Genomic DNA, 25,318 nt, shown 5'->3' with positions numbered 1-25,318 from the left:
CATTGTGTGACTCAGAGTACATAAGGTAGGAAATGCACAAGCTCCACAAACTTCTTATTTGGCTCACAAATGTAGATTACAGAGGTTAGAACAGTAAAAACCTAGATGAATAGGTAACTTGTATGAGATTTTGGTAAATGAGCAGGAGTGATGTGGTGGTGACTGTATTGCTAAATGGAAGAGGTTGGAGAACGGCATATTCCAGCACACTTACACAAGTGCAGGAGCGTACCATTCGTCCAACGTGGCTGTTCTGGTACTCGTGTAAGACCGCAGTTATGCAGCGATTAAAGCATTTGTATCTGGGAAGCACTGTCACAATGTCTGACATGCAGGCACCTAGTCTAAGTAATGGGATTAAAATGTCTGCTGTATTCTAATCTTCATTATAGAATGAGGGGGGCATTTCTGCAGGTGTGCAAACCGTATTAGCATATAGCGCAAGCGCAGTCGGGAATTTATATTTTTGTGTATGTCCATCTTTGGAGTTGGATATATAGTTCCCTGAAATTTGGTGTTTTGGGCTGGCAACAATGAGTGCCCAGAACTTTTCTTTATTGTGGTTGTTGTTGGCATGTATCTCAAAAGGGGCTGGTATGGCATGCCAACAGCAGGAACCAGACCATGAAAATGCTGGTGTGTTTCGGTAAGCATTTTCAGGCTAACCCGCCACTAGTGATGGATATCGGAAAATTGGCATTAAAACTTTTGATATGGTAACTTGCATCAAAAGAATTAAATTGAAAAAAACTTTATATGACTTGTGCATGCACAAAATACCCTGTTTGTGTATGTGCAATACACCTGCTGGCTGGGGACTGTTTCAGTTTAGTGCATGTGCAATTCCACTCATAGCAAGGGTGAAGTTGGACAGACTAGGACTTAAGGTGGAGTCAGATGGACTGGTGTCTGTCACTCACTGGGACTGGTGTGGAGCAGGACAGTGAACAATAACATTGTAAAACACTGGTGGCACCTCTGCCAGAGTGACAGATTTACTGCAGCGCTGCTGACTGAGTATGACTGAAGATGTGATACTGAGAAGCCACAGACCGACTCACGTAGAACACATCGGATAGTGAGTCAAAACTCACTACTGTGAAAATGAATTACAACTAGTTGTAGCAGCAAAGTCAAGGTGGCCATACATGGTGAGATTCAAAAGTTGGTCAGACCAGTTGTACGATTTCCCTTGAAAATTCTTTCCCTTCAGATACAGGACGATTTGTATTTAAAATGCAACTTTCTACTTCAGGGTCCATAGGGGTCCACAGGGTGACCTTGGGGTATAGCTGGATCCTGGATCCTCGGGCACCACGGAGTTAAAGCTTTTAGCTGCTCCCAGGATGCACTTGGGTCCAACCTCCCCTATACCCCGCCCCCGAGCCACAGGCACCTCAGTTTAAGATGGTGCCCGGCCGGAGTCGGGTCACCCTGCGGGGGGGGGGGGCTGCAGGAGCAGCTCCCTAAAGCTTTTTTTAACTTAGTTAAATTTATTTATTTTTTTGATTATAGTTTTTTTTCTCCAGAGCGGCAGCGCTGGGCTGTCTGTACAGACGCCCACGCTGCCGCTCCTTCTCCCTGCTGGCACCGCGACGCCAGCACTGAACTGGGGATCGCGGCGGGGGAAGCCAGAGTCTGTACTAGCCGGACTCTGGCTTCCCCCGGGACTGCTGCCGGAAGACGCCGGGGAGATCAGGTAAGCCACGCACCGCTGATTAGCGGCGGTGCGCGGGTAATGCCTTTTATATGCAGTCCCATGCCCTCGGTCTAGGGGACAGACCGGGGGCGCTAGCGGTGGCGGCGGGCCCACCCTCCATCGGAGGCATACCCCGCCAGACCACTAGACCACCAGGGTAATTAAGCGGCAAGCGGGATGCCGCAACCTTGGGGGTTAAATATGCTAGCCAGGGGAGGAAGCCTTCCCTGTCAGCGGCTCCTCCCCTCAGCTCAGCGCGCCTTTCAGCTCGGAGTCTGGCGTCGCTGAGCTGCAGCTACTCGGGCCACTCCTCCTCTGAGGTCTCCAGCGGCCATTTTCTTACTGGCAGCGTGGATACTCTCAGGGAGCACGCGGACCGGTCCCCCTGTGTACCTCTCCCCCGACAAGGACAGTGTACATAGCACTATAGCCCTCCCAGACACTGAATCTGGGAGGTTGATTGTAGTGGGTGCAGTGAGTATATCTTCCTGCATGGTATGTGACTTTTGCTAGTGCTGCCTGTCTGTGTCTTTTTTCTACTTACTGTCAGCCTGTACCTATCCCTTTCCTTCTCCTACAAGCCCTACAGGTGTGCGGGGTAAGGGTGTTTCTACTGACCTTACCTATATAGATCACGTATTTGTGAGGTCCGTCACATACAGTTGTGTGCTACACGGTGCCATATTGTGGGCTGTTGTTCAGCACACTGGTGAGTGCGCACGTTTTCTTCCTAAGTCATGTCTGAGGAGGAGATTGAGCACTCCGGGGCTCCGGCATTGTTCTCCTGCAGGCGCTGTTCTGCAGGAGTGGATAGCGAGGATTTGTCACAGGACGGCCTGTGCGGACGGTGCCAGGCGGTCCCTGGTACGTCTAAACCTCCCATGTCACAGGAGCCACCATGGGCGATGTTTTCCCAGGTGCTGGTGTCCATCGCGGACCGTCTGTCGGTCCCGACTGCCGCCCCTACTAGGGCGTTGCCCCAGCCTGCCATCCCCCATTCCCCGGGTGTCCCACAATTATTGCAGACTCCCCCGGGGTCTCAGCCTGTTGGTCCCTATGCGGGGTTGCCAATGTATATTCAGTCCACCCCTGTGGCACAGCCGGCTGTGGTGCCGTTTCAGGCTCCTGTGACAGCTCCTCCACCCTGGGTGGATGCGCTTTCCCACACTGTCCAAGATTTGGCGGCAGCATCTTCGGCTTTTCAGTCGATGTTGCGCAGTGACGTGCCCTCCAGGGCATCTAAACGCTCAGTCATGGCACAGGCTGCGCATCTTTCGGATTCTGAGGGGTCCTCGGATGATGGTGAGGTGCAGGATGACTCAGCCTCAGATGCCTCAGTCCAGGAGGTAGACACTAAGTCTTCCATCAATGTGCGGGCTCTGGTTAAGGCGGTGCGGGCTATTCTTCTGATTGAGGATGAGGCACCCGCTCCCAAGTCAAGGTATCCTAGTTTTAAAAAAGCTAAGGTTACTTCTACAGCGTTCCCCTTGTCTGATCAGTTGACTGATCACATGGCGGTGGCCTGGCAGACGCCCAGTAAGCGTTTCCTGCCACAGAAACGCTTGGCGTCCAATTATCCATTCCCGGAAGCGCATTGTAAGAAATGGGAAACTCCGCCTGCAGTCGATTCCCATGTAACACGCCTCATCAGGAGTGCTACTTTGCCATTGCCGTCTATATCCTCGCTGAAGGATCCTACGGACAGGAAGGTGGAGACTTGTCTAAAGTCTATTTATTCTCTCTCAGGGGCTGTAGCCCGGCCGTCCATGGCCATCTCTGGGTGGCCAAGGCCATTGAGGGGTGGGCCAACGCCTTGGAGGACACGTTTACGGATGAATCTCCGGACGTCCAGAGGGCGTTGTTAGGACAGATGAGAGATGCCGCCTCCTACATTGGAGAAGCATCTTTGGATGCTAGCCTGTTGACCTCTAGGGTTTCGGCGGCAGCAGTGTCTGCTCGTAGATCCTTGTGGTTGCGGTCTTGGAGAGCAGACGCGGATTCAAAGAAAGGCTTGGAGGCCTTACCTTTTAATGGGGAATTACTATTTGGTCCGGACCTGGACAAAATAGTAGATACCCTGGCAAAATCCAAGTCAGCCTTCCTCCCTTCAGCTACTACACCTGCTAAGGTCCGGAGCTCGGCGTTTCGTTCCTTTCGGGTTCAGGGCAAGGCAAAGGGTCAGTCCTTCCCGAGGCAGTCTGCACCCAAGACCGCCTCAAAGCCAAAGAAGCAAGCCTGGAGTGCTAGGCGCCCTTCTTCCAAGCCAGAAGATAAGCCTTCTGCGTGATGGGACGGGCCTCCCTCTAGGGGACCCCAGAGTGGGAGGCCGACTTCTTCAATTCGCCCAGTGCTGGCACAATACCACCACGGATGCCTGGGTGCGAGAAGTGGTCTCCCAGGGGTACGCCCTGTCTTTTCGGCACAGGCCGCCTTGCCAGTTTTTTTGCACAAGTCCTTCTCAGGACAAAACCAAGGCCTTGCAGGTTCAGGAAGCCATAGAGGCCTTGCTGACGGCGGGGGTCATTATACCCGTACCACAGTCTCAACGTGGGATGGGGTATTACTCTACGCTGTTTCTGGTGCAGAAACCCAATGGCTCTCATCGCCCCATCCTCAATTTGAAGTCCCTGAACAGGTTTCTCAGGGTTCCCAAATTCAGGATGGAAACTTTGCGTTCCATCATACTGGCGATGGAACCGGGGGATTATATGGTCTCCCTGGATATCCAGGACGCCTACCTCCATGTGCCTATAGCAACATCGCACCAACGGTTTCTGCGGTTTGCTATTCTCCACAACCACTACCAATTCAGGGCTCTACCCTTTGGTCTCTCCACGGCACCAAGGGTATTTACCAAGGTGATGGCGGTCATGGCGGCTCACCTTCGGAGCCAGGGGATACGGTTGCTACCGTATCTAGACGACCTCCTCTTGCTGGCAAGCTCCCCGGAGGTACTGATCCAGCATCTCCACCTGACGGTCGCTTGTCTACAGGTGCACGGCTGGTTGATCAACTGGAAGAAATCCTCCCTCATCCCATCACAACGGATGGTTCATTTGGGGGCCCTGCTGGACTCTCGTCGGCAACGGATTTTTCTGACTCCAGAGAAGGTCTCCTCCTTACAGCTGCGGATTCACAGTTGTCTGAGCAGTGGCAGAGTGTCGGTGCACTCAGCGATGAGAGTTTTGGGGTCCATGGTGTCGGCATTCGACATGGTGGAGTTTGCCCAGTTCCATTCCAGGCCCCTGCAGAGGCTGACTCTTTCAGAATGGAACGGATTGCCACACAGGATCCGCTCTCAGATGCTGGTGTTGTCCTCGGAGGTGCGTCTGTCCCTAGCCTGGTGGCTGCAGACAGCGCATCTCCTGGAGGGGCGCCCCTTTTGGATCCCGGAATGGGTTCTGCTCACGACAGATGCCAGTCTCCGGGGTTGGGGGGCGGTGACAGGCTCCTTGTCACTTCAGGGTCATTGGTCGGCGGAGGAAGCGATTCTTCCCATCAACATCCTGGAACTGCGGTCAGTATACAGAGCCCTGCAGTCGTCCAGCACCGCTCTTCACGGAAGGGCCGTTCAGGTGCAGTCAGACAACGCCACCACGGTGGCGTACATCAATCACCAGGGAGGGACTCGCAGTCGAGCTGCGATGTCGGAGGTGTCCCGCGTCCTGGCTTGGGCGGAGCGCTATCTTCCAGCTCTCTCGGCAGTTTTCATCCCAGGAGTCCTCAATTGGGAGGCAGACTTCCTCAGCCGTTACGATGTGCATCCCGGGGAATGGTCGCTTCATCCAGAGGTATTCCAACTACTCGTGGACAAGTGGGGGCTGCCAGAGCTGGACCTGATGGCGTCCCGTCACAATCACAAGCTGCCTGTGTACGGGTCAAGGACAAGGGACGCAGGCGCAAGTCTGATAGACGCGCTGTCGGTGAAATGGCTGTTTCAACTGGCTTACTTGTTCCCTCCGATATCTCTGCTGCCTCGGGTCCTGCCCAAGTTCAAACAGGACGGAGGCATACTGATCCTGGTGGCCCCAGCGTGGCCCAGAAGGCCGTGGTACTCCGATCTGCGGAGCCTGTCCATCGACGCTCCGTACCTCCTACCTCAACGGCGGGACCTGTTGTCTCAGGGGCCCTGTCTTCACCCGGATCTGGGTCGACTATCTTTGACGGCGTGGCTCTTGAGACAGCCGTCCTGAGGTCTCGGGGCTTTTCTAGCTCCGTTATTACCACCATGCTGAGGGCGCGCAAGCCTGCTTCCGCGAGGATCTATCACAGAGTGTGGCACACTTACTTTCAGTGGTGCGAGGCCAGAAACTATGATCCCCAGGTGTTCCGGGTTTCGCGTATTCTGGCTTTCCTTCAGTCGGGTTTGGATTTAGGATTACGTCTTTCTTCACTGAAGGTACACGTGTCTGCTCTGTCGGTGTGGTTCCAGCGCAGGATCGCTGCTATGCCGGACGTACACACCTTTTTCCAGGGTGTTTTGAGAATCCGGCCTCCCTTTGTGCCACCTGTGGCCCCGTGGGATTTGGCCGTGGTTCTTAGGGCCTTACAGGGTCCTCCTTTTGAGCCCTTGGAGTCAGTGGAGCTCAAGTGGCTAACTTTTAAAACTGTTTTCCTCTTGGCAATTGCTTCTGCCAGGAGGGTTTCAGATTTGGGGGCGCTTTCTTGTCGTCCCCCTTTTCTGATTTTTCATCAGGACAGAGCGGTGCTTCGCACTCGTCCTGATTTCCTGCCTAAGGTGGTTTCCAGGTTCCACATTAATCAGGAAATTGTTGTACCAGCCTTTCAGTCACCTGATCTTTCGGCTGGGGAGACTTCCTTAGACGTTGTAAGGGCACTCCAGGTTTATGTGGACCGGACTAGTTCTGTGAGGAAGTCGGATTCTTTGTTTATCCTCTTTGGTTTTCACAAGAGGGGTTGGCCTGCTAACAAACAGACTCTAGCCCGTTGGCTTCGTTCTGTTATTATTGAGGCTTATATGCAGGAGGGTTTACCTGTTCCAGCCTCTGTTAAGGCTCATTCCACGCGGTCCGTGGGCCCTTCTTGGGCTGCTAGCCGTGGCGCCTCTGCTGTTCAGCTCTGTAAGGCGGCCACCTGGTCTTCCATTCAGACCTTTTTGAGGTTCTATGCGTTTGACACCTTTGCCTCTCAGGATGCATCCTTTGGGCGCCGGGTTCTCCTATCAGCACAGGAGCGTCCCTGCCCTTAGTTGGACTGCTTTGGGACATCCCCAAGGTCACCCTATGGACCCTGAAGTAGAAAACAAGAGATATGGTAAGAACTTACCTTTGTTATCTCTGTTTCTACGAAGTCCATAGGGTCCACAGGGCACCCGCCCTGACGCACCTGGCTTCATATGGGCTCTGTGACAGGTCACCGGTTTTCCGTCTCCCATTTCTGTGAGTATAGTTCTTGTGTGTTCCAGTCTTCCTTCTCTCTGTTTCGTCTCCTCCTCCGGCCTGGGCTGCTTACCAACTGAGGTGCCTGTGGCTCGGGGGCGGGGTATAGGGGAGGTTGGACCCAAGTGCATCCTGGGAGCAGCTAAAAGCTTTAACTCTGTGGTGCCCGAGGATCCAGGATCCAGCTATACCCCAAGGTCACCCTGTGGACCCTATGGACTTCGTAGAAACAGAGATAACAAAGGTAAGTTCTTACCATATCTCTTGTTATTTCACGTAAGACCATACGATTTGATCAATCACATGTCTCAATTCCTACACGATCAGTTGAGATCTCTGCAAAACCATCTGATCTGTGATCCAACTAGACGACGGTGGGGACGTGCATCGGGATCGCAGAAGACTCAGAATATAACTATTTTCAAATGATTGGTCTGTCCAACCTGTATAAACTGCCCAAATCGTGTGATCAATTGTCCCGTGTATGGCCAGCATTAGTCATTCATGGTATATTAGGGCTGCAGTGAGAACCAATCGGAGAAACCGATGTGCTCTGTTGCCTAGAAAGGGGAGGGAACAATGCAGTCACATCTGAGACAGACAGCCTCTGATGGACCTAAGATGCCCCTGATGCAGAGAACAGTAGCCAGAGCTCTCAGGGTTAAGAGAAAAATGGTAAACCATCAAATCATTACCATTCGATGGTGGTAAACCTCAGAATGCCACCATCAAATGGTAAAAACACTAGCATTGAAAGAAAAACTTTAATGGTCTGTAAGCATTGACCATCGATGTTCATCCCTACCATCCTTTCCCAGAGCCTATAACTAGAATGAGTCTATTAAGTAGTGGGAAGATCGATTTGCTGGTGAAAACGATTGTCAGAAAGTGGGCTTATCCCTATTTTATCAAGTGTAAGCACTTGGTCATCACTGGTCGTTGTCTGTGAATGAGAGTGTCTATAGCAGGGGACACACTAGACCATATGTTGTCCAATCCCGCGGTTTGGAGCGACAAATCTGGTACATCATCTAGTGTGTACCTATGATATGCGCACTCTCGCGGGGTTTTAGCAACATCCGACGTCTGTCCATCTCCAGAGGGGGAGGGGGTGCTAATGATGTCATGCAGCATAGTGCGTCCCTCCCCCCTATCCCTTCAGACCCAGCATCTGTAAGTGTGTATGCACTTGCAGCTGGCTGGGTACACCGCCTGATGTGTGCCCAGCTTATTTATCAAGAAGCACTGCTGTAAAAGTACCCTGCAAGCTTCCTTTCTTTTCCCCTATCTCAGGGTGGCCATAGCAGGTAATATTGTTTTTCTTTAAGAATATGCTTTATTTATATAAGACATGTTTTCCCATCTGGAATAGTTGAAAAATATTTTTAAATAAAGGTCACGTGCAGATGGATGAAGAATTGGTGAATGGCTTAGCCCTCTCTTACCACTGTCAGCCTGAATAGCACAATAACTGATTCCCTACTGCTGTAACATCTGTGTAATCATAGCATAATAAGAAATAAGCCCCATAGTATATTTCCCTGCTCAAGGCACAATTAGGCAAATTAATCATTTATACACAAATAATTAAGATTTGTTTTAAAGGAACTGTATCTTTATTCCTATTTTAATCTTTGGCGCCTTATTTCAGTAATAAGAGTAACGGCTCTTTATGAAGTAAAACATCACAACAGCTTTAACTTGTTAATATTTTCTCAACACAATTAATAGACCATTTCTTTGTGACCTATATTATTCTTCAGCTATAGAAACTGCTGTTGCAGGTCCATAGGTGATAATGAACTGTAACAACTGCTGGTGGCATTCCCTCAGGTACTTATCTCTGTGATGTAAGCTTCTGTCATCAAGGACATCAACAGGGAAGACAGGATTCTGACATACACAGAACACGGAGCTGCCTGCACAGAAACACATATTAGATGACTTAATGAACTATTATTTTAAGAGTCCCGATATCTATATAATTCAATTGGAATCAGCCCTTTGTGGGCATCGTGTTGTCTTATTAATTCTATAGTTCACAACCTGGGTAAAGTGCATGGAAAATGAGGAACTCATTCTGCACACCAAAAATGTTGCATATAAGATAGCAGGACAGTGTAGAAGGCTGTTAGTGGCCTTTAGCAAACAGGGCCGGTTCCAGACCAAGTGGAGCCAAAATAACACAAAAATCACCTTACAGGCTTTTTCATACATCCAAATTCATCTACAGCCTTTAAATTGATGAATAACACTTGCTTTCTATAATTTATCCACTGTTAGGTAAAGTATTTGGGGCTCTTAATAAGTGTGAAATGGTTGATTTTTTTTTTACTATCACCACTAATAACCTATACTGTTATGCAGCGTTTCTGGGGTACAGGATGATTTCTCTACACTTAACTTGGCTAACACTAGTTAGAATTGCCATGCAACCACCGGGATAAGACTGAGGAGTCAAGAATATAAGAAGCATGTTGTTTAGGGGTAAGTCACATTCACACCTAATATCTATGATGTACCACATGCCAGTCATTGTCCGTTTAAAAATATATCTTGCATCTAATTTTTTTTTTTTTTTTATCCATGACATTGTTAAAATACTGGTGCTTGTTCTAGTCATGTCCTGGGTTAACCATTACAATACCATCCTCTAGTCTACCAATAAACAGATTGGCCCCACGTCAGTCTGTTAAAAGAAATGGGCAACATCTCCACTTCTAAAAACTCACACTTTAGTAAATATTCCCCTAAGTGTTCAGATTTGTCAGTTAATCGGTCTCTCCCTTTAATCCATCACTATCATTCAGGCTTCATACATGCACACAAAGCAACAAACCAGCTTCTCGGGACTGCATTAGCTGCAGCCCATATAAGCCAGAGTGGGCTGCTATAAAACAGGGGAGTGGCTTCCCAGTTGAAGAGCTTTTAGCGTATGTAAGAAGGCTACAATGAAAAATATATGCGGGAGGGAGGACAGGGCACACATAATACACATAGGGGAGAGGGGGCTAAGAGAACCAGGCCCAAATGGTAAAATATAGGGGAGAGGTGGACTAAAAAGTACCAGGCCCAAATAAAAAGAAATCAAAACCACTAATTTCTCCTTTTCTCAAGTCTGTCTGGATGGCAAAATATATAGATTCCCAATGTGTAATGAGTTGGCCAATATAAGGTTACCGTTCCTATTTATGGGACAGGTTAACTGTTGTTGGGCAGTGAAATATCATAGCACATGGCTTCAATTGCAAAATAATCACATGCATGCTAAATACATAGATAGTGAAAATATATGTAAAATTAACTGCTTCGGAGAATACACTTAAGAGGGCGCAGCTTTAAATTGGCTGAATGTTGTGTTTGAAGAGCCATTTTAAAAACCAGAACATTTAAAAAGGTAAAGGAATGATCATACATATGCTTTAATATTTCCCAGTATACAGGAATGATTCAATACATTGAATAATGCAAAACTTTACCGTGTTTCAAAGTAAGAGAGGCTTCAAATAATAAAATGGCAATCAAAGCATCTTCCTCTGTCACTTCTCTTCGCAAACTTAATTTTGCATGTGCTTCTGATATGGAAAACCTAGGAAATGTTTTTGCACAAATGATGTTATAAATTGGATGTCATTTATTTGAATGGAGGTAGATGAGGTAAGGGATTCAGTGGAATTGTGTTTATAATAATTTTCAAACAGATTATCAGTACTTGCTACTCATTTAAATGGTAATTGTGTATTTTTATTCTTTAAATGAGTACACGATTGGGGAAAAAAGCACTCCTCTACAGTCATCCCCTCCATGTAGCGCTATGACCTCTCATGATCTGAACTGGGCCACCAGGGGAGGCAGTGTAGAGAGACATTAGTGTTAGTAGACTGAACCAAATATAATCGTCCAATCTGCAAAGCCAGCATGTGATTGTATAACTATGGGCCTGATTCAGCAGGGATCGCTATTGCGATTACGCATGCAGTCGACCGATTGTTGCGTACTGCGCATGCATCTCAATGTGCGTACGTGACCATTCCACTGCGATCGGGACATTGATCGCAGCGACTAAGCAGACCCATCGCAGAGTAATTGACAGGAAGTACCGTTTGGGGGTAGTGATGGGGGATTGTCGGCAAAATGCAGGCGTGCCAGTGCGTTTGAACGCCATTACAGCGACGTGCATAAATTAGCCACTGCGATTCCATACGCAGCTTGGACTTTCACTGCGTGCGATGAGGTTAGCAATTTCTGAGTAAGGTCAGGCCTTGTGCAAATGTGCGTGAGACTGTGGTGGTACTCGATGTTACCAATGGTTTTGCAGTCTTGCTGAGTATTACAGATGTGTGTAAGGTAAAGTGGGCGTGCTTATGTTAGGCTGGGACGGCATTGCGATTTTAATCATTAGCATATCTTCGCAATGAGACCGTGCGTAATCGCTATTGCGTTCGCAATAGCGATCCTTGCTGAATCAGACCCTATGTCTTCAGTCCAATCAGGTGACACATTAACTACATATTTCCTGTTTTTGAGGTTGATTCAGTTCTTTGTGATGGCCACAAAGTGCCTGCTAGAATGGCTGGGCGAAGTTACTTCACCGCCAGTTGGTAAAGTGTGTAATTAAATGTGAACAGAAATGCCCATAGCGGGTCTGATGATTGAATTGGACTTGCCACTTTAGCAGCATTATAATACTAATACTACTGGCTTTTGTAATATATTGTTCTGTGAACCTTAGTTGAGACAACAGATGTTTAATTATCCACCATAAAAGACTTGGAGTGGAGTATACAGATGACCAGCCAGTGACTGTATGTGGGTAGTGGTGTAGGATGCAAGCATTTTCAGTGGTTGTAGCAGGATGGAACATGCAGCAATAGCAGGGCCCTCTTGAGCTAAGTGGGACACGTCCGTGTCCCACCACTGTGTCACTCGTCTCTAACACAGTGATACAATGGTGTCACATGTGTGCAGAAGTACAGACGGCTGCCATCTTGGTTAGGGTTTGAAGCCTCCCTAAAGGAGTCAGTTTGGAGCACGCACAGTAGCGCTCTCTGACCTCAACATGCTTTTCATGGCAATAAGAAATTAAGGATTGTCGGAATGTATCAACATTTACATGCAGGGACAGGGGCTCTGGTAGGAGCACCTTCCTTGGATATGTAAAATGATTGGTAATGCGATTACCTTACTTCCATGTTCAGACCCAGCCACACTACTGTGCATATGCAGTTAGCAGACTGTGCGGTATACGTTCAGGAAGCCAGCGGACACAATGCTGACCGCCAGCTTCCCAACTGCTTATTCCCGGTGAGGGTTAAATGACAGGCGTCTAAATATAGACGCTGTCATTTTACCGACGCCGGGAGACCGGCGCCCGGCATCCCAATGGAAGGGATGCCGGGCGCAGACAGCCGCGGGGGGGAGAGGGTTAGGTTTAGGGCTCCCGGGGGGGACTTAGGGTTAGGCACCTCCCCGGAAGGTTAGGGTCAGGCTAGGGGAAGGGGGGGTTAGGGGTAAGCACCCTCTGGGGAACTTAGGTTTAGGCGGCAGGGACGGGGGGGTTAGGGTTAGGCACATGGGGGGGTAGAATTAGGTTAGTTTATACTTACCTTTAGGGCGATCGGGATTTCCTCCTCTGTCCGGCTGCCGCTGCCGGGATTTGAACCGCCGGCCATGCGGCCCAGACAGTAAATGATGTGCCATAGTATATACACAGGCGTAACTATCGACTGCCAGACTTTTAAGCAAAGTTTTGAGGACCCCTACTTCTCCACCACTTGACACACAGTTGAAAAAAAAAAATTAAAAAACGTATTTATTAAGTCTCAAACCGTCAGCTGGTCCAGAGGCTCCTGGGAATGATGGGATGGAATCACTTCCACAGATGGTTGACAGCAGAAGCGCACACCAGGGTGTACGCTAAGGGCTACAGGTGCTTTCAGCAGCCATGTTTATTAGCCTACATAACCCTGTGCTATGTACACAGAAGGCAGTGCAAGCTTGTTCCTGACACTAGAACACAGATTTCTCTTTTGAATGTGGAGCCAGGAATTTACCACTTATGCTGCCTGCTCCATTCAGGAAAACCATGCACAAGCGCTGAGATTTCGAAGCAAACATATATGGCGCAAAAAGGCTGAAGTTAGCTCCTTATTCAGCCAGCTTTTTATGGACGCATTGTGCTCCATGACTAGGCTGTTAGCTTCTTATTCACTACTTATTCCTGCTCCAGCTTCTTTTTCAGAACATTATATTTAAACAATGAAATCAAGCTGGATCACTAAGTTTACATTGTATAAACAATAAAGCATATCCCTTACACAAATTTCAATTACATTTTGCTTGGCTCAACAAGGTTTTGGGCATAAAATAGGGTGGCAAAGTGGACACAGGTACTAATATTATTGATTTGATTAAGTAGGTGTAGTTTTGCAAAGGTTAAATAGCCTGTGATCAATTTACCAGCCTATTTCATGCTCAAAATCTTGTTTGGCCAAGCAAAACACAAATTTGTGTAAGGGATATGCTTCTTTGTGTATACAATGTTAACTTAAGCTGGGTACACATTTAACAGATATATCTGCAGATCGAGTGATCTGCAGATGATGGTTGTTCATACACACTGAACAACCATCATCTGTCTGCGGGTCCTGCTGGCCGGGGGGCGTCGCACCACCCTCCCCGCGGCTGCCGCTGCAAGTGTACAGGCGGTTGGTAGACCGCCCGTACACACAGCACAATGACCCATTATATCTGCAGATATATTGGGCATCGGCTGTGAAGCAGAGCCGACGCGATATGTCTGTAAACTACGTCGTTCACAGACATATCGCTGGTACACACTGGCTGACGGGCACCCAATATATTGGCCGATCAATTGATCGGCCAATATATCTGCCAGTGTGTACCCAGCATTAGTGATCCAGCTTGATTTCATTGTTTTAATAAAATATGTTCCGAATAAGACGCTGGAGCAGGAATAAGTAGTGAAGAAGAAGCTAAAGTCAGCCTTGTCTTGGAGCACAATGTGTCCATATGCCCTAGCCTTGGAGCACAATGTGTCCATATGCCCTAGTCTTGGAGCACAATGTGTCCATATGCCCTAGCCTTGGAGCACAATGTGTCCATATGCCCTAATCTTGGAGCACAGTGTGTCAATATGCCCTAGCCTTGGAGCACAATGCATCCATATGCCCTAATCTTGGAGCACAGTGTGTCCATATGCCCTAATCTTGGAGCACAGTGTGTCCATATGCCCTAGCCTTGGAGCACAATGTGTCCATATGCCCTAATCTTGGAGCACAATGTGTCCATATGCCCTAATCTTGGAGCACAATGTGTCCATATGCCCTAATCTTGGAGCACAATGCATCCATATGCCATAGTCTTGGAGCACAGTGTGTCCATATGCCCTAGACTTGGAGCACAATGCGTCCATATGCCCTAGTCTTGGAGCACAGTGTGTCCATATGCCCTTGTCTTGGAGCACAATGTGTCCATATGCCCTAATCTTGGAGCACAATGCATCCATATATATGCCCTAGCCTTGGAGCACAATGCGTCCATATGCCCTAGTCCAGTGGTCTCCAACCCGTAGCTCGCGAGCTACCGGTAGCTCACGAACGTAATATGGGTAGCTCTCCTAGCTGCAGTACTGCTGAGTCAACTAAGAGGAAGTGACCCCTGACAAAGCAGTGGGTGAAGCGACGTGGAAGCGCGTCAAGTGATTGCCATAGGGCGACACAATACGTGACAGACACAATCTGGACATCACAGGAGTCGACTACATTTGGGTCGAGTGACTCCTGCCCAGCCGTACCGAAAAATCATACTGCAGCCCTGCCTATATCTTTTTCTCCTCTACTGTACTTACCTCCTTGAAGCAGGTAATTAAAAGTGAAATGTGCAACAATATCACTGTATTAATTAAATGCATTGTTGTATTCTATTAAACATTTTTTTCATTTTCATTAAATGAAATTAAAATTTTCGGTTATTAGCCAGATTTGTTATTTTTTTTAAATGTTAGTAGCTCTTCAGGAAGTTTCATTTTTCTCGAGTAGCTCACATCCCAATTAAGGCTGGAGATCACTGCCCTAGTCTTTGCAGGCTGAATATCACTGAGCTCCTTTCGCCTCTGGTCCAAGGCAGCTGCATTGGCTACTATGCTTGTTGTTACACCCATGACTACTATGGCTATTGCTATACCACTGACTACATATTCATACCACACATACAGTACTGTACACATACTCACAAATGCCTTATGGCCGATGTAGCAATTTTAGATCCAATCATGTCTGTTCTCACTCTTCTGCTTGCTAAGTAATAGCCATGTAACAGTGTTTCTGCTTGGGAGCTAAACGTCACGTGTAAATTCTTTGCATAAGCAATAAGCTAAACAAGTAAAAGTAACATTTGGTTAAGATTTAATAAGTTAAATATGCAAATGCAACATTGAGTTAATGTTCAGCAGTTGACCCTAAACCTCTATGATAAATCTGCTAAATATAATTCCAAATATAAATTCTTAATCGGGGTATACTGTATTTAACAAATGAATTATACAGGTGGGAGGATCTGTAAAGCTTTGGCTAATGTTCACACAGACTATTTTAGCCCTAGGTAATCTGCATTTATATGCTCTATGTGCTTGCTTCATACTATAACAGTGGGATGGGTACGGAATGCTGGCGCGATCGGAATCACGGCGGTCAAAATCACGACCCCGGCATCCCGACAGGGTTAGTATATCGACACTTGTCGGTAGGTATCCTAACCGTCCCCCCCCAATGCCTGAACCTAACCTCCCCCCTCCCCCTCCCCGCACCCTAACCCTCTCCCCTTAGTGCCTAACCATAACCCATAGCGCTAACCCTCCCTCCAACCCCGCTACTTACCTTCAGCATGCTGGGGCCGGGATTCTGACAGGTGTCGGGATTCCGGCGCCGGTATTCTAAGCGCCGGCATTGCCTGTGTCAGGATACTGAATGTTTCCCATAACGGGCAATGTAAGAGCAGAGCTTTATTCACATTAGCACTGACAAGCTATAGAAGTGCTATACTGTAGTACTCTGCTAATGCGAAGACATATAGTAATTAAATAGTAACAGGGTCAGGGTAAGAGCAAAATGGGAGGAAGAGGGGGAGATGAGGGAGACAGAGAGGGAGATGGGAGGATGAGGGGGAGTTGAGGGAGATAGGCTTAAGAGGGGAGAGATGGGAATGTGAGGAAGAGAGTGGAGTATAACTCTACAACACCAGACACAATACGGAAGCTAGCAGCCCATCAAATAAGGGGTTCAAAATACTAGTGATGTAGTAAGCAGAGAGACTTTGGAGATTGTAAGCTTTCACAAGCAGGACCCTCTTCCCTCTTGTGCTTTTCCTTCCCTCACTTATACCATCATTCCCTCACTGCCAACAACTGCAGCAAACCATTGGGTTCATCCGTGCTGCTGTTGATTTGGGTCTTATGACTGCCGATGCAGCAATGTTTATATACCTTGTTCTTGTTCTGCAACATTTTGTACAGTAAGTCATAGGGATTTTTTGTGTTTTTATATTGTTCCTGTTTATGTACGTTGTAAGGTGCTGTGGACCCCTTGTGGTACCATATAAACAGGGCCGCCCCGAACACTCGAGGGGCCCGTCCACTCCTGTCGCCCCTGCCACAATAAAAGTAACTTACTGTCACTGAGAGACCCGGCCGGGGGCCTGCTCCTACCACCATGCGGCCGCTGCCGTATTCATGGCTGTGGGAGGCAGGCAGAGAGGATGCTCTAAGCTTCTAGCTTATAACACAATCGAGCAGCCGGGCAGCTCCGCTTCCCTGAACTTCTCTTATTATCGGCAGGAGCGCATGCGCGATCGTGAAATCCTGTCACATCAGGGCAGGTTGCTGCAGGGGAGAAAGCCAGCATCAAAACACAAGAGCCGGCCTCGGCAGAACGGGAGACCAGAGACCGTCACCAAAGTAAAGAAGGTAAGTTTGCTGTGGAAGGGGAAGGGGGGTTGAGCCTGGTGATTACTGAAGGTGGGAGAGAGCTGTGGTGTGATTATTGAAAGAGGGGTCTTACTGTAAGGAGATTACTAAGGGGGGGGGTTGCTGTGAGGTTATTACCAAAGGGGGGGAACTGTGAGGTGACTACTGAAGGGGGGACCTGTAAGGTGATTACTAAAGGGGGGAACTGTAAGGTGATTACTAATGGGGGGTGCTGTGAGGTGATTACTGAATGGGGGAGCTGTGAGGTGATTATTGAAGGGGGGGTGTGCTGTGAGGTGATTACTGAAGGAGGGGATTGCTGTGAGGTGATTATTGAAAGGGGGGACTTTCTGTGAGGTGATTACTGAAGGGGGGGGTGCTGTGAGATTATTATTGAAGGGGGGTGCTGGAGGTGTTTATTATTCTCCACTGGCTCCAGCTATTTTTAATATACCTCCATTTTCTAGATGTGCTCTTTATAATGGGGGCTGGGGGCTACCTATTTTGTCAGTCCCAGGCCCCACACTTTCTGATGGCAGCCCTGCATATAAATAGAGGATAATAATAATGTTCCTATTATTAGAGCTTTAGGGACCTATGTATTAATTTTTTTGTTACATAAAATTATGCAGAAACTGCAATTTCTGCATAATTTTATGTATTGTTCCTATTTACTAAAAGCACAATGCAGGAGATTTCACAGAAAATCTCAGTGCTAATTAGCTCTGCAGATCGCAGTCCCCATTATTATTGTTGGGGGCTACAATCTGACCCCTATGTACTAAACTCCAAAAATCAAAGCTTTTCAAAGTTTCGCCCTGTAGGTTACACCATCTTATGGAGGCTCCAGGGGCAGGAGACAGATCTTTTGATCTCTATCCCGCAGCCCCCAGCCGGCTTCAGAAGTTGACACTGTGCGCATGTGCAGTGTCAGTTTCCCCAAGAGAAGTCTTTCACCTCTGTGAAAGACTTCTACTAAATGCCAGGAATAAGACTCGCAGGGACAGCGGTTACCACAACCGCTGACCCTGCGAGTTCCCCTTTATACATAGCGGGGATAATTTTGTTCAAAATTAAACTATCCCCTGCGAGTTGGATACAAAATAATTATGGCAGTATCACGATTATTAGTACATAGGCCCTGATTCAGACTTGGGAATAGAGAGAGATATCTCTCTCAACTGTGAACCTGAACAAACCATATTGCCATGCAAGGGGTGTAAATACATAAATTTTTTTGCATGTAGGATAACTACTGGCTGCTTTTGCATGTAGCCCACAAATACTGCACAGCTTTATTATTACTCTACAATTTAGATGTCAGTTTGGAAACATTCTTCCCAAATCTAAATCTCTCTGTACATTTTAAATCTGCCCCACCTGCAGCAGGGGCGCCGAGAGGGGGGGCGGGTACAGATTACCCGGGCCCGGGCTTCCTGAGGGGGCCTGGGTCCGGCGCCGCTCCCCCCCTCACAGCAGCCCAGCACACAGCGTGGCTCGTGGCTGCTGAGCAGTCTCCTATGCCTGTGCGGGGGAGCGATCACAGTGATCGCGCCACTCCTGGCTTTGCGCCAGGCTGAGGGGGCTCAGAGTGGGTGGGCTCAGAGCGCCCACCCACCCCAGCGCCGCTTTGCGGCGCTGCAAATCTTTTTTTTTTTCTTGCAAGGGGACGTGGCCACGCCTCCCGCGATTAGGTCACGCCCCCTATTACCGGAGCCCGCCACGGCTCTTGGCGGGCCTGACCTGCAGTGCAGCATGGTTTCACCAAGATGATCAGTTGAGAGAGAGATATCTCTCTCTATTCCCAAGTCTGTATCAGGCCCATAGACCACTAGTCTTGATATGCAAATTCCTTGGACATAAATCTGCCTCACAAATCTAACTTGTCAATGTACAAATGAATTATAGGACATTCTGGACATGGTACAGCACTTGCTTTAAAAAATAAAAACAAAAAAACATTGAAATGGGATTACACCTTTACCCCTGTATTTAACAAAGACTTGTTACATTTATAGGGAAGGTTTTCCATAAGGGGCCTATCCATTAGGCGTCCTGAAATACTGAACATCTAGCGTTCAGTCCTTCAAGTCGCTGGGTGCGGTGCCCGCACTGAACAGCGTTCACTGAACTCCTATCTCTGAACATGTGGAACCTGACGTTCGTCGTCAGATTGACGAACATGTTCCACAGATAGTCGGGGTCGGCAAGGACCCAGCGTGCACACGCATCGCTAGTCCTTGCCGGCTATCCATTAGACGACTTTCTGAACGTACCAACCAAAACCTCATGGTTTTTGGTCGGATCGTTCAAAAAGTCGTCTAATGGATAGGCCCCTTTAGTTTTCATTATTTATCAGAATAAATTCTCAGAGGTTTGTCAAAAGAAAATTAATTACAACACAGGTGTTTTAAATGTATATTTGCTTTTCTCCAAGACCAAAAACTGAGCAATTCTGTTATAATGCTGGAAAGATTCAAAAATTATTAATTATTATTGTTCCTTTGATATCTACCTCTTCAAAGTCTTGTGTCTTAAACTGCTGGGATGCAGCACAGAGAGATGCTCCAGGACTCACTGCTCTAATCAGACTGTGATGCACCAGAGAAACAACATTATGGCTGTGAGATGACTCACTGCAGTACACTAACACACCAAATGCATCCATGAGGGTGGCTGGTATAACACTTAAATCCTATAAAAGAAAGAAATATAAATATGCCAACAATATTATGCACGCAGCTACTGTTAAAAATAACATGCCGTATATTATAGGAACCTGACCGGTTTTATACTGTATAAAGCTGAATAAGGGTACCGTGTGTTGAATATGGTCAGTGGTGATTTAGAAATATTATTTATCCTTATTTTTATTTGTTTACAAGGTGCCAACATATTATACATCAACATAGAGTATGAAATCATGGCACAAGCATATTACATACAATAGCAAAATTACATTAAAGGCCTGATTCTGAGTTGGGAGTACATCAGAAAAAGTGAGCAGTGGCATAACTAGGGTATTTGTAGCCCCCTCCCCCATGCCGCCGGTCCCTCAGCGCCCAGGGCACATGCCCTGCTCGACCCCCGCTAGTTACGCCACTGAAAGCGAGTAACTGTGCACCTGGACAAACTATGGTGCAACGTAAGGGGTGCACATACATTTATGTTTCTGAGTGCAGGGTAAATACTGGATGCTTTTGCATGTAGCCAATAAATGCTGGACAGCTTTATTTTTACACTGCAGTTTAGTTTTGAGTTTGGACACACTCCTCTCACATCTAAATGTACCTGTACATTTTACATCTCTCCCACCTGCAGTGTGACATGGTTTTGCCAAGGTGCACAGTTACTCCCACTTCAGAATCAGGTCCAAAGCCCTTCCTGACCAAATGAGCTCACAATCTAAGGAGTGAGGGAAACACTTGATGAACAAGGTAGGGGGAATAACAATGGTAACTGCTGGTGGGGAAAGTGGCAGTGTTTCTGTAAAGCAGTGAATATGGAGAAAAGGAAAAGGCGAGCCGTGGGTTTCTCTGAAAAAATGAGTCTTCGCTGATGGTTTAAAGACATATATACTTGAGGAAAGTCTAATAGAGATTTATAGGCCATGCTCAGCACTTTTTGCAGAAGTGGAACCAGTATAATATGGATATTGTCTGAAAGTGAGCAACAAAGGTGAGTGCAGCACTGAGGGTGACACTGAGACAGAACACTTGTAAAGTGGGTAGAATGTCATGCAGAAGTTTGGAAGGTGATAGAGGTAATATAATAGTTCAGTTTTTCCTACCTTTAGTTTCATATGCCTTTGAGCAGATGGCCTACAGGCAGTTGGAGATTAGGCTGCTAAAGAGGAAGTATTTTCAGACATGTAAACAGGAATCTGGGTGTCATCTCCACATAAGTGAAATTGGAGCCCATATGACATTATAGGTTTACCAAGGGACACATTTATAAATGATGACATAACCAATGCGATAAGGGCACTATTAGCATTCATGATCGCATTGCAGTATGTGATTATATCGTCCAAATGTATCACAGAGCACTTGCAGGGACAGGAGCTCGATAGAGCACATCCCTGTGATGTGCTGGGAGTGAAATGACCTTCAGCCGTTTCTTCACTCATGTGCCAGGACTCCAGCGCATGCACAGTCTACACACCAGGCATGTGCAGCGCTCATTGCCAGTGATGGAACTCCTCTCGCGGTAATTTATTCTTTTCAAGCTCCAAACCTGTAATATATACAGCAAGCCTCAAGCTCCAACCCTTTAATATACACAGGAAGCCTCAAGCCCCAGCCCTCTAATAAACACATCAAGGATCACGCTCCAACCCTCTAATATACACAGGAAGCCTCAAGCTCCAACCCTCTAATATACATAGGAAGCCTCAAGCTCCAACCCTCTAATATACACAGGAAGCCTCAAGCTCCAACCCTCTAATATACACAGGAAGCCTCAAGTGCAACCATATAATATACATAGGAAGCCTCAAGCGCCAACCATATAATATACAGAGGAAGCCTCAAGCTCCAACCCTATAATATACACAGCAAGGATAACGCTTCAACCCTCTAATATGCACAGGAAACCTCAAACTCCAACCCTCTAATATACAAGGCAAGGATCACGCTCCAACCCTATAATATACACAGGAATCCTTAAGCTCCAACCCTTTAATATACACAGGAAGCCTTAAGATCCAACCCTCTAATATACACAGGAAGCCTCAAGCTCCAACCCTCTAATATACAAGGCAAGGATCACACTCCAACCCTCTAATATACAAGGCAAGGATCACACTCCAACCCTCTAATATACACAGGAATCCTCAAGCTCCAACCCTACAATATACACAGCAAGGATCACACTCCAACCCTCTAATATACACAGGAAGCCTCAAGCTCCAACCCTCTAATATACACAGCAAGTCTCAAGCTCCAACCCTCTAATATACACAGGAAGTCTCAAACTCCAACCCTCTAATATACAAGGCAAAGATCATGCTCCAACCTTCTAATATACACAGGAAGCCTCAAGCTCCAATGCTATAATATACAAGGAAAGTCTCAAGCTCCAACCCTCTAATATACACAGGAAGTCTCAAGCTCCAACCCTTTAATATACAAGGCAAGGATCACGCTCCAACTCTCTAATATATACAGCAAACCTCAAGCTCCAACCCTCTAATATACACAGCAAGGATCACGCTCCAACCCTTTAATATACACAGCAAGGGTCACGCTCCAACCCTATAAATATACACAGGAAGCCTCAAGCTCCAGCCCTATAATATACACAGGAAGCCTTAAGCTCCAACCCTATAATATACACAGCAAGGATCACACTCCAACCATATAATATACACAGGAAGCCTCAAGCTCCAACCCTTTAATATACACAGCAAGGATCACGTTCCAACCCTATAATATACAGAGGAAGCCTCAAGCTCCAACCCTCTAATATACACAGCAAGGATCACGTTCCAACCCTCTAATATACACAGTAAGAGTCACGCTCCAACCCTATAATATACACAGGAAGTCTCAAGCTCCAACCCTCTAATATACACAGCAAGGATCACGCTCCAACCCTTTAATATACACAGCAAGGGTCACGCTCCAACCCTCTAATATACAGAGCAAGAGTCATGCTCCAACCCTATAATATACACAGGAAGTCTCAAGCTCCAACCCTCTAATATACACAGCAAGTCTCAAGCTCCAACCCTCTAATATACACAGCAAGGGTCACACTCCAACCCTCTAATATACACAGGAATCCTCAAGCTCCAACCCTTTAATATACACAGGAAGCCTCAAGCTCCAACCCTCTAATTTACACAGGAAGCCTCAAGCTCCAACCCTCTAATATACAAGGCAAGGATCACACTCCAACCCTCTAATATACACAGGAATCCTCAAGCTCCAACCCTTTAATATACACAGGAAGCCTCAAGCTCCAACCCTCAAATATGCACAGGAAGCCTCAAGCTCCAACCCTCTAATATACACAGCAAGTCTCAAGCTCCAACCCTCTAATATACACAGCAAGAGTCAGGCTCCAACCCTATAATATACACAGGAAGCCTTAAGCTCCAACCCTCTAATATACAAGGCAAGGATCACGCTCCAACCCTCTAATATACACAGGAATCCTCAAGCTCCAACCCTTTAATATACACAGGAAGCCTCAAGCACCAACCCTCTAATATATACCGGAAGCCTCAAGCTCCAACCCTCTAATATACACAGCAAGTCTCAAGCTCCAACCCTCTAATATACACAGCAAGAGTCAGGCTCCAACCCTATAATATACACAGGAAGCCTTAAGCTCCAACCCTCTAATATACAAGGCAAGGATCACGCTCCAACCCTCTAATATACACAGGAATCCTCAAGCTCCAACCCTTTAATATACACAGGAAGCCTCAAGCACCAACCCTCTAATATATACCGGAAGCCTCAAGCTCCAACCCTCTAATATACACAGCAAGTCAAGCTCCAACCCTCTAATATACACAGGAAGTCTCAAACTCCAACTCTCTAATATATACAGCAAGGATCACGCTCCAACCCTCTAATATACACAGCAAGGATCACGCTCCAACCCTCTAATATACAGAGCAAGGATCACTCTCCATCCCTACAATATACACAGGAAGCCTCAAGCTCCAACCCTATAATATACACAGGAAGCCTTAAGCTCCAACCCTATAATATACAGTGCAAGGATCACACTCCAACCATAAAATATACACAGGAAGCCTCAGGCTCCAACCCTCTAGTATACACAGCAAGGATCACGTTCCAACCCTCTAATATACACAGCAAGAGTCACGCTCCAACCCTATAATATAGACACAGGAAGTCTCAAGCTTCAACCCTCTAATATACACAGCAAGGGTCACGCTCCAACCCTTTAATATACACAGCAAGGGTCACGCTCCAACCCTCTAATATACAGAGCAAGAATCAAGCTCCAACCCTATAATATACACAGGAAGCCTCAAGCTCCAACCCTCTAATATACACAGCAAGGATCACGCTCCAACCCTCTAATATACAGAGCAAGGATCACGTTCCAACCCTCTAATATACACAGGAAGCCTCAAGCTCCAACCCTCTAATATACAGAGCAAGGATCACGTTCCAACCCTCTAATATACACAGGAAGCCTCAAGCACCAACCCTCTAATATATACCGGAAGCCTCAAGCTCCAACCCTCTAATATACACAGCAAGTCAAGCTCCAACCCTCTAATATACACAGGAAGTCTCAAACTCCAACTCTCTAATATATACAGCAAGGATCACGCTCCAACCCTCTAATATACACAGCAAGGATCACGCTCCAACCCTCTAATATACAGAGCAAGGTTCACGCTCCATCCCTACAATATACACAGGAAGCCTCAAGCTCCAACCCTATAATATACACAGGAAGCCTTAAGCTCCAACCCTATAATATACAGTGCAAGGATCACACTCCAACCATAAAATATACACAGGAAGCCTCAGGCTCCAACCCTCTAATATACACAGCAAGGATCACGTTCCAACCCTCTAATATACACAGCAAGAGTCACGCTCCAACCCTATAATATAGACACAGGAAGTCTCAAGCTTCAACCCTCTAATATACACAGCAAGGGTCACGCTCCAACCCTTTAATATACACAGCAAGGGTCACGCTCCAACCCTCTAATATACAGAGCAAGGATCACGTTCCAACCCTCTAATATACACAGGAAGCCTCAAGCTCCAACCCTCTAATATACAGAGCAAGGATCACGTTCCAACCCTCTAATATACACAGGAAGCCTCAAGCTCCAACCCTATAGTATACACAGCAAGTCTCAAGCTCCAAGTATTACATTGATTTGGGAAGATGATATTGTTTCCAAGTTCCTAATTCAATTAAATATACAGCAGCCCCGTCCCCCCTGCTCCCTTCACATGGAGGCCAGAAGCACAGAATACTTACCATCTGGCCAATGAATATATTTTCCCTCGGGTTACACTTCTTATAAGATAAATCTGCATATGACCAAAAATTGCACTGAACAGGTATGAATATCTGTTGATCAACACCGTCACCATATTTCTTCCCATGTATGAATACGGTGGTGCTTCTGTTCTCCAAAACTAAAGAGAAATACAGTGAGCATAAGTTTTTTTTTATATAATCACCACCATGAACAAGACTGAAATGGAGATGCATCAGCAGAACGGT

General features: G+C 46.9%; 1 protein-coding gene across 1 annotated transcript in view; it reads right to left on the bottom strand.

Annotated features, from left to right (window-relative positions):
- Positions 1-8,850: 8,850 nt before the first annotated feature.
- The window catches only part of MCMDC2 (minichromosome maintenance domain containing 2), a 50,644-nt gene continuing 34,176 nt past the window's right edge, over positions 8,851-25,318 (bottom strand). The window contains exons 10-14 of the mRNA XM_088469367.1: positions 25,070-25,230; positions 19,596-19,775; positions 15,353-15,492; positions 10,578-10,687; positions 8,851-9,017 (exon numbers count right to left, since the gene is read on the bottom strand). Of these exons, the coding sequence (XP_088325493.1) occupies positions 8,851-9,017; positions 10,578-10,687; positions 15,353-15,492; positions 19,596-19,775; positions 25,070-25,230 (758 nt within the window). The remainder of the gene's footprint in view (positions 9,018-10,577; positions 10,688-15,352; positions 15,493-19,595; positions 19,776-25,069; positions 25,231-25,318) is intronic.

This window comes from Taudactylus pleione, unplaced genomic scaffold (genome assembly GCF_031769625.1).
Source record: "Taudactylus pleione unplaced genomic scaffold, aTauple2 ptg000090l, whole genome shotgun sequence".
Classification (NCBI taxonomy): domain Eukaryota; kingdom Metazoa; phylum Chordata; class Amphibia; order Anura; family Myobatrachidae; genus Taudactylus; species Taudactylus pleione.
Note: the sequence above shows the minus strand (reverse complement) of the source record. Positions and strands in the feature narration are given on the sequence as shown.